This window comes from Melampsora larici-populina (assembly GCF_000204055.1).
Source record: "Melampsora larici-populina 98AG31 unplaced genomic scaffold MELLAscaffold_41, whole genome shotgun sequence".
Taxonomy (NCBI): Eukaryota; Fungi; Basidiomycota; class Pucciniomycetes; order Pucciniales; family Melampsoraceae; genus Melampsora; species Melampsora laricis-populina.
Genome location: NW_006768805.1, coordinates 4,731 through 14,229, shown reverse-complemented (window position 1 = coordinate 14,229; position 9,499 = coordinate 4,731). Strand labels below are relative to the sequence as shown.

At 40.1% G+C, this 9,499-nt stretch overlaps 2 protein-coding genes across 2 annotated transcripts; one reads left to right on the top strand and one right to left on the bottom strand.

Annotated features, from left to right (window-relative positions):
• Positions 1–101: 101 nt before the first annotated feature.
• Positions 102–2,187, bottom strand: MELLADRAFT_66235 (uncharacterized protein; the record flags this gene model as incomplete). Its single annotated transcript, XM_007414075.1, has 6 exons — positions 102–197; positions 264–320; positions 695–822; positions 925–969; positions 1,250–1,778; positions 2,026–2,187. The coding sequence occupies 6 exons, from the start codon at positions 2,185–2,187 to the stop codon at positions 102–104; spliced, it is 1,017 nt and encodes a 338-aa protein (XP_007414137.1).
• A 1,356-nt stretch (positions 2,188–3,543) lies between these two features.
• Positions 3,544–3,855, top strand: MELLADRAFT_124479 (uncharacterized protein; the record flags this gene model as incomplete). Its single annotated transcript, XM_007414221.1, has 2 exons — positions 3,544–3,546; positions 3,628–3,855. 2 exons carry the CDS (start codon positions 3,544–3,546, stop codon positions 3,853–3,855), a joined length of 231 nt encoding a protein of 76 aa, XP_007414283.1.
• Positions 3,856–9,499: the final 5,644 nt, after the last annotated feature.

The following is a 9,499-nucleotide window of genomic DNA, read 5'->3' as shown; positions in this document are numbered from 1 at the left end:
TTCTCAACCCCAAGGCAATGGATATCTCCCAGAGGTTTCCCAGGTATGGTTGAGTTTGGACTAGATTGGTGGATCCTTTCGCTTCGGGCCATCTTTAGAAATCAAATCATGGAAGCTGGTGTGATTTTATTTTGACGGGATTGTCGCACATTGTTCAGACCTGCTCTACCCTTCATTGTATTAACCAAATGTGAAAGCTGCATCCAATTGATTTCAGCTATGAATGGTGATGACACCATGATTAAGCCCGATGAGTAACATACCAGACCCACTGTAAGAGAGTATGTCTCTTTTAATCTGTGAATGTCTGTTCCGGGTCCCTAATTCAGAACAAAGCGATGAGTAGTCAGTGTGCAAAAGAAATAGATGTGATAAAACTTACGGCGTGATTATAGAAGTATTTCAGCCAGTAGTTTTTTATCTCAAGATGGAAATCTTTAGCAACAAAGTGGCCATGTCGACCAGTCGGCGATATTAAGAGCGAGTGGAGGATAACATGGGAAAGATTCTTGGGAAGGACTTTGGTAAGCAGCCGAATCAGTCGAGGGAGATATCGAGAGTAATGAGTCAAGCTGTTGATTCCTTGGATTTTCACACTCCAAGACTTCCACATCAGGAGAAGTCGACCAATATCACCATCCGACATTGCACGATTGGCTTCAACCACGGTGGCGAAATCCCGAAGTCGTAGTACCAGCTGGAGTTTCTTGCTATCTCCATTTTGGCGCGCCAGACGTGTGGCTCGTCCCGAAAAGTAAGCTAAATATACTTTATCAACGGCTTCCTCAAAGAGCTCAACAGTCATATCAACGAGATTGTGAACTGTATCAACAGGCAGATCTAGTTCATCACTTGAACGATGTACATCATAACCTTGTCAGTAAACATATTTATTTGGTGGTAAGAAGCCTTGGGTGAACTCACAATATGCAGCTTGCAATGGTGGCCTCATGTATCTGTTCAATCCATCTGATCATCGAAGTGAAATCTTTCTTAGCAGTTGGTTTGAGTTTACTTCCGCCGAGCTCGACTGCAGTTCGCCACGCTCCTAGATCGTTCTTGTTGTCCGGATTGCCCCAGTGATGTAGTAAAATGGCTTGTCCAATGTTCCACAAAGTGTGGCCCGCACCAGGAATCATTATCAGATGTGATAGACTTTCTTCGGCGAATTTTGCAGGAGTTCTTTGGCTTTGTAATCCGTGAAAATTAAGACAGGTCCCAAGATCCCCTTCCAAGATTTGCAGTCGACTCGAAAAATCCTCAGGGGAGAGGCCGGTCTGTTTACTGATCTCGTCATAAAGGGAAGCAATGCCTTCAGAACCGTTGTCTGATGAATCCATCAGTTTGAGCATGTCGATATCAGGTATTTCGGGCTTGATCTGGTCAATGGCGCTAAGGTTCAATATTGACAGTTTCTTGAACTTCTTGGGACTCTTCATATATCGTAGGAGGACCTGAGCAATTTGATTCTTCAGAGTGAGAGTCCATCGAATTTGTTCATCTTGTGTAGGAAGTAAATCTCCTGAGTTTACAGGCTTTTCACAATCGGATTTGACAAAACCCTGAAAAGCTGGCACTGTACATTCTTCTGAATTTACAAAAGTGAGTAAATCGGGTTTCAGATAATGAACATAACCCCAAGTACCATGGAAAATTTTGCTAGTTGCATCCAATCGCCTAGTGTGTACCCGCTCCATCATGTCCAGATTGTCAATACATATAAGGAAACCGAGAGTCCCAGCAGCTTTGATTTTCTTCTTGATAGACTTTGCGTTATCCTTGGCAAGTACTAAAAGACCACGTAGAGCTGATTTCCGACTTGCACTGAGTCCAATCTGATACAAATACTGGTTTACTCGTTCCGAAACGCCACAGGCAAGCAAAGTGATTGTATTTTGAACTTGAAGGGAATTGCATCGGCGATTAGATCCAAAGGCAAGCATTTGAACAATTGTGAGAGCCATCTGCAGATGATATAAAGGGTCAGTGTGGCATTCTTACCGGGCACTTTCAGAAAATCCTTACCGCTTTCAATCGGGTCTTTGTGTTTTCTGCTTTGTTATTTGATTTGTGATAAACGTCATCTTCAGGCAACTTAGTTTTCGAAGAAAAGTTGTTGTGCAAGGCCAAGCCGGTGTCGGAATCAATGTTGAAGTCCTCTTCGGAACCTGAGCTATCGGAAGTCATTCCAACTCCTGAATGCTTATCAACACCAAGTTTAAAAGATATTAATTCATGGATAAAGTTCATGCTTTTGATGATAGTTGCCTCTCTTTTAACATTGGTTTCGCGGTCAAAGAAAGTTGTATCGAGTTTGTTGATGTTGATGTAAAGACTACCAGTTGGGGGAGATTGTGCTGCTACAATCACCTTGGCCTGTGGAAGGGTAAAATATTATAATTGAGCTCACTTCACTTGTTAGATATCTGTATCAAATACTCAAGTGTACCTTTTTCAAGACCCAATCATTCCATTTCTGTCGACATTGAGGCTTTTCATTAACTAGGTCGTCAATCGCATCAAGAACTTCTTCGGTGGTTTTCCATCCCTTCTTCACGGACCCCACTGTTTCTTACGCCTGACGATCAATTGGTCAGAGGATCGTAGGTAAGCCAGGAGAAATTTCTTGGTGTTGGTTTTGTGTGTTGACATATACCGACAAATCCTTTCGACAAGATCGGGTGTTCCTTCAGGGGTTGGTGCTGATAAACCTTCCAGTGTAGGATCCAGGTGAAAGCTAGTGTCTGATCCTTTGGAACTGCTGTTCATTTCGAATGTTGTCTGAGTACAACTGAGGAATAAGGTGTGAGGAATTCAAAGAAAAGGAAATTGTGTCCGAAATAACAGAAATAATGTATGGGTCAGGAGAGAGAGTCCAAAACTTGATTTAACATATATACAGATGCACATGTACTGTTCTCGCAGCAAAAAAATAAAAAAATAAAAATAAAATCACGATTTTAATGATTTTTGAGGTCCTTTGGACTTTTTGATTTGAAACCTCTTGAGAGGAATCTGAAGAGGCCAAAAGATGGGCAAGACTTTGTTCTATAGTCTGCCCGGATGAAAGTGAGGAGTCATTTTGTGTGACACAGTGAAAATGAGGATTGGAGATGGCCCCTGCCAAATCCAAATCTACTCAGGCTGAAACAACTCGATAAGTCGTAAGTCCCTCCTCCGCAGGCTCCGAAGGACGCCTGCGAGGAGGAGGGACTTAGTTAAGTTAGGTGTGCGGCCCGTTGTGGTCGGTCTCGAGATGGCCCACAAAAAGTACGCCTTGAGGCGGCCTATCAACAAGATGGGCCGCCTGTCAGCCGCCCTGCCCTCGCCCAAATTTGGCCTTAGGACGGGTCTCAGACCCAGGCGGTCGGCTGACGTTTTGCTGACTCAAAACCTACCCGTGGTGTATACTTTCACTTACTCTTACAATCAATCACTTATCTGACCTCATGTTTTCCTCTGAAACCCTTTTGTTTCCTCCAGAATAAGATTATCACTGAAGCTATTATCCTCAGGAACTCGTCAAATCCAAAACAAATTAAGATGGTCAGTTTTTGAAGTCTCACAAAATAATTTCTTGGTGATGTGTAAATGTTGACATGCAGTTTTCACGTTTCTTTGCGCTAGATGTCTCAACAGTATTTCAAACTCCTTGTGGTCTTTTTGGGCCTCATTGCAATGATCGCACCCATTGCCAAAGGCAAAAGCAAAAACAAGCCAAGGATACCCAAGTGTGGCTCCACTGCTGCAACGTGTAAGAAAGGAACACCTTCATGTGTAGGTTATACACCATCGTGTGGCCAGGGGGGCAAATTCAATAAGTGTCCTGAGGGTGTGAAATGTCTTAGGTTTTGATCATGCTGTTCCAGCAAACTTAACAAAGTCCCTTGCCAAAGGCCCAAGCCCCAGTGAGGGACTTACCGCATAAACTGAAATCCTGGCGTGAGAAGTGAGCTGTATTTGCTCTAGATTCTCTACATCTGTTTGTTTTTTTCTCTTTCAATAAACATGTCTTGCAACAAGATTCTGTTTTATGTGGTAAGTCCCTCGCTGGGGCTCGGGCCTTTGGCGAGGGACTTTGTTAAGTTTGCTGGAACAGCGGGAAAAAGAGCAAGGAAAGGTTAATCTTTGTTATTGCACATATATGAAGATAACCAGAGAAAAGATGAAACCTAGGCCTACCTGGAACAGCAGGAGAAAGAGCAAGGAAACATGAAGAAAAAGAGCACCTTTCCTGAGCTGTTCCAGTTAGCCCTAGTTCGCCAATATAGTGAGAGCATCCGCACCAGGCTTGAACCCCAACCTGTCATACAGGCCTGTATTTCGGACGTTTCACACGCTGTATTTTACCTTCAGGAAGAGCAACGAGCACCAGCCAGCCTGGAACAAGCTGGAATCCTCACTTCATGTTCTTACGCACGCCATCCTCTGCCATAACCTTCATATCATGTGATACATACATTATCTCAATCACATTTTATATGATTGGCCAAGAAAACTATGTAGGCAGCTTCAAAAGAGCTTTGAATATCCACAGCACAGAGGGAAATAGGGCCTCGGCAGCTTCAAATTAGGAGCTTTGAATATCCACAGCACAGAGTGAGATAGAGCTTCCTCAATGTCTGTGTACGCCGCAATTATCCCATATCAGGCATACCTTCATTGACCCAAAACAAACCCAATCACCGGCCATTGTTTCTATTTACTACATATAAGTTGGCAGATATCACCAGTGGCCAATATCTCCATCCCCTCATCCAACACCACTTTTACAATTTCTTTGCTCAAATTCCTTTCCGCTCTTTGCCTTGTATATCCTCTTAAATCCTCTTACCATTCATTTTAACTCTATGTCATCTCTCGGCTACTCAACTTTGTTATCAACCTCATCAATATAATGAGCTCCATGAGAAAAGATTTTGTCAATTTCATGGCCCAGTACTCAGTTGGCGCATCTATCCATTCTCAGCATCTGTCCAATCTTTCAAACTTCACTCAAGATATGTTGAACCGGCTCTTGTTGTTGGAGAAAGAAGAAAATTGTCCAACTCCAGGTGGCTCACTCCCCGGCAAAGCCCCTAATCTTCCTCGCAATCCAGAAGCCGGACATATCCTGTGTATGCCAAGGGTCATTTTTGTTGTTGATTCCGCATGAGCCGTCACTTGTTCTTGCACATCATGAACACCCTTGAGAATGACAATGTGTACTTTACACAAAGATATGACTGTACAGGTAAGCATGTGTGGTCCATGGTTGAGAAGTAGATTCAAATCTAACTTTTACCTTGTTTGTATTCAATCTCCAGGAAAAGCTGGAAACTCGCCTCACCAGAAGGTTACAGCCGCTCTGCGCCACCTAGCTTATGGAGCCACTTCTGATCAAACAGATGAGTAATTACAAATTGCTGAATCTACTTCCAGGGAGTGTCTCCTACGGTTTTGCAGCAGTCTCATTTGCTTGTTTGGTCCCCATTACCAATGCAAGCCCAACACCAAAGATGTTCAGCAAACCTTGCCTACAAAACTGAAGGAGGATTTCCCAGAATTCTTGGTTCTTTGGATTGTATGCATTGGCAATGAAAGAATTGCCCTAAAGCACTCAACAGAGATTTTGCTGGGCAATCGGGCAAGCCAACTCTGATTTTCGAAGTTGTTGCTACCCGTGACTTATGGATCTGGCATTTGTTTTTTGGCTTACCCAGAGCTAATAACAACATCAATGTACTTGAGCCTTGCAATCTTTTCCGTGACCTTTCTCAAGGCAACTCCCCCCTTGTAACTTCAAAGTTAATGGCAACAACTACAACACCGGGTATTATCTTGCTGATGGGATATATCCCAAGTGGGCAACACTGATACAATCTTACAGCGCTCCAGACACTCCTAAGTTGACGGTCAGTCTGCTTCCAAAGTTTTTTATCTTTCACTCTTCTCTGATGTTTCTCTTTTTGCATCTTTACCCATAGCATTTTGCCAAAGCGCAAGAAGAGACTCGCAAGGATGTGGAATGGGCCTTTGGTGTGCTGCAAGCACGTTGGCACATTATGAGAGGCGCCGCCAGGATGTGGCAACCATCCTTGCTGTGTTTGATCATGAATGCATGTATCATACTGCATAACATGGTTATTGAAGAGCAAGGTAATCCGGGCTATGAGTTTTTGGAAGATGAAGATGTTAGATTCATTTTACTCTCGGTCCAATCAATTTCAATCTCGACTTCATACCCTCATTGCATCAAACTTCTTCCTACCACCCTCAATCTCATCTCCCTTTCGATTCTGACCCTTCTTTTTGATTTAAATCAATCAATCAAGATCTCCATCTTTCAATTTCAATTTTGATCATTATGTAAGTGAGTTTATTTCAGTTTCTTTTCACTGCCAGCATTAAATAGGTTCCCAGGTGGGAAAGTGACCTAGGCTGGGAACATGATTGAGAGTAAAATGGTCATGAAATCATCTTGCACTGCACAACTGAGCCTTGAAGCATATGCTACATATGTGCAAACATCTGTGTAAATCCTTAGCTATCAGCTACATACACATCAGCTCAGTTATCTGTTCATCTGGATAGGAAAATTACATGTAATACATGCTGTAATTTCGCTCAGATTGTGAGAAGCATTTTGAAAAATTGACTACATATATCACAATGACTACTCAGGCAATATTCCTTAGGCTGTGTAACAGTAACAGAAGGAGAATCTGGTCCCTGGGACCCAGATTCCCATCTGGGAACCTCTTTAATGGTGTTTGATCTTTGCTTCTTGTTCAGTACTGACACTACCCTCATTCCTTCTTTTGACTTCAAACTCCAAAAACCAATTTATATATTTTATCAATTCAATTCTTCCCTTTCAACTACTTGAATTTCGATCTCAGCTACCCATCTTGATCTTGATCTCATCTTTTAGCTTTGGACCTACAAATCATTACCTTATTTCAATAACAATTTTGATCTTGACTGTTGATTGACTTCATGACATTCAAGTAAGTTTCCTATTCAGTCTCTGCTCTTTTCCAGACTACTGACTACTTATATTGTTTTTTATGTATCTAGAATTCAATTTTTTTGATTCTTGTTTTGTATAGATTAATCAATCAATTTTAATTTCAATCAATCCTTGCTCAATATTCATCAGGTTCTCATCTAGTATTAAGCCAGGACCTCAAAATCGATTTTTTTTATTCTATTGTAATTTTGATGATGATCTTAAATTCAGGTATGTATTGAAATCAATTTGTTATCTTATTTGATTCCTTCTTCTGAATCATACTAACTCCTTCCTTCCTTTCCCCACTCTCCACTTGACTTGACTTATTTATTTGCTTATTTCAGAATTCAATTTTGGCTGTTTTTTATAGATCACTTGTTTGGAATGGCTCAATCTATTAGGTGAGTATTCATTCTTTATTCATCAATTCTAATCTTATTAGTGTAACATCAATGTTGACCATTTTTGATTTTGACCCCCTTCTCTTAGGTATGTATTTCATTTGATATTTGATTTTATTTACTTTTCTTCAATATGACTTTTGTAAATATTTAACTTGTTTATATCTTGATTTCACTTATAAAAGTTTGGTCAACTTTTGTAATAACATCTAGTTTGATTGATATAGTATTGGATTCAATAATCTTAAAAATAATCAAATTAACATTAAAATTGATCTTGAACTTCTCCTCACTTGAGCATTAAATTTGAAGACAGATTGATGCCAAGACTTGAGATTGACTTGATGAGAGTCCAAGCCACAGAGCAGAGAAAAAATACCAAAGAATAAAAGATGAAAGAGTCTGTGTCAGCCCTGAGCCCTGTGTACAGGACCACGGACTAACAAACACACATGTAAATATATGTAATACATATGTAATTATATGAAACTTGTCTAAAACCATAAGAATTACAACTCATGGCTCAGTTTCAAGAGTCACTTAAGTAACAAGACTTACTAGGACTTAACTAGTAATAGTAAACCTAACCCAAACCTAACCCAAACCTAACTCAAAGAAAAGCAAACCTAAGCGCCAACCACAAGTTGACGCCTAGATCTGGAATATATAAACTCCTCTTCTTCCCACTCTAGAAGAAGGACCAACTGATTATCATTCCACAATTCCACATCACAACTTACTTGATTCTTACCTAGAATATTGAGTATAGTGATTTTATTGTATTTGATCTTATAGTTCTACAACCTTCCTCAAGCCCTTGTAAGCTTTAAAGTGGTGGTTCTAAACTAGTGGGACTATATAGTTATAGAACCAAGCTTTAGAATTGCATAGGATACCTCCTGAGTTGAGTGTAAAGTATCCGGCGGAACCTTTGAGCAATCAGAGTGTAAAGTTCTGCAGGCTCTATCCCCAACAGAGCTCTTGAGTAAGCTCCTTTGAAGGATTACTCAGCCATCCCACTGGCTTTAAACCCTCTCCTTAGAGGTCAACTAACTGAAGTCTTTACTTGTGTGTACCAAGTAAAGACTTTGTTAATCTTTATTCCACCCGTACTTCACCTTTTTAGTGAAGAGTCAGCCAAAAAGTAGCTGACCCCTCACAACTTGGGGGCCTCATCCGGTTTTTGTTTCTAAGACCTCTTTCTGTCCAGTTCTCATTTTTTTTAATTTTTACTTTACTTCTATTTTATATAATAAAATTAAGAAATAATACAAAAGATATCTATTTCCTTTTTTTTTTTAATTTAGAATTTACTCTTTTCCTTTTATTTTTTCCTTTTATTTTTTGAGATCACAAGCATTGACCAACTTTTATTTCAAATTTCAATTGCATAATCAAAATTCTTCTTTAGAAGAGACTACTCAATTACCTTGAAAAACACCCTATTTTTTAAATCAATTAAGTGTGATATTTCACTTACACACTGAGAAAAGAGAATTAACAAGTTATTACATATATATATAGCATCTTTTATACTATTTTTTTTAGTATTTGTGCTACATATATATTACAGTCTGTGTGCAGCAGTAATTCTACATTCTGTTGAATTATTTGTCAAAAATAGGGGACAGAGCACGTGTGTAGTTTATTACACAGTGTGTCAAGGAAGTGTAGTGTAATTTACATACACTCAACCTTTCCATTCTCATAAATTTCAAGTTGAATTGTATAAGCATACTAGCTTTATAGAATTGTCGAGTATTGACAGGTACAATTCACCTGTCATGTTTGCTACACTTTGTTGGTTGGAGCCGGGTAATTTCCCTCAGTCCCGCTCCCCAGTCATTACTTACCCATATACATAGAAACACCCTCTGTCCTCGACAACACCCAATATCCACCATCGATCAATTTTTGCCATCATCGAAATCACGGCATCTCCTTCCGATCCATCGGAGCAAGTCAGCAGGAACTTTAGTGAGTAGAATACATTCACTAAGCAATATTTTTCTTTTCTCATTATTGAAAAGCTTTAACAATTGATTTGAATCACGTTATTATTAGTGACTTCATTCGTTCTGGAAGTTTCCAGCCAAACTCACCC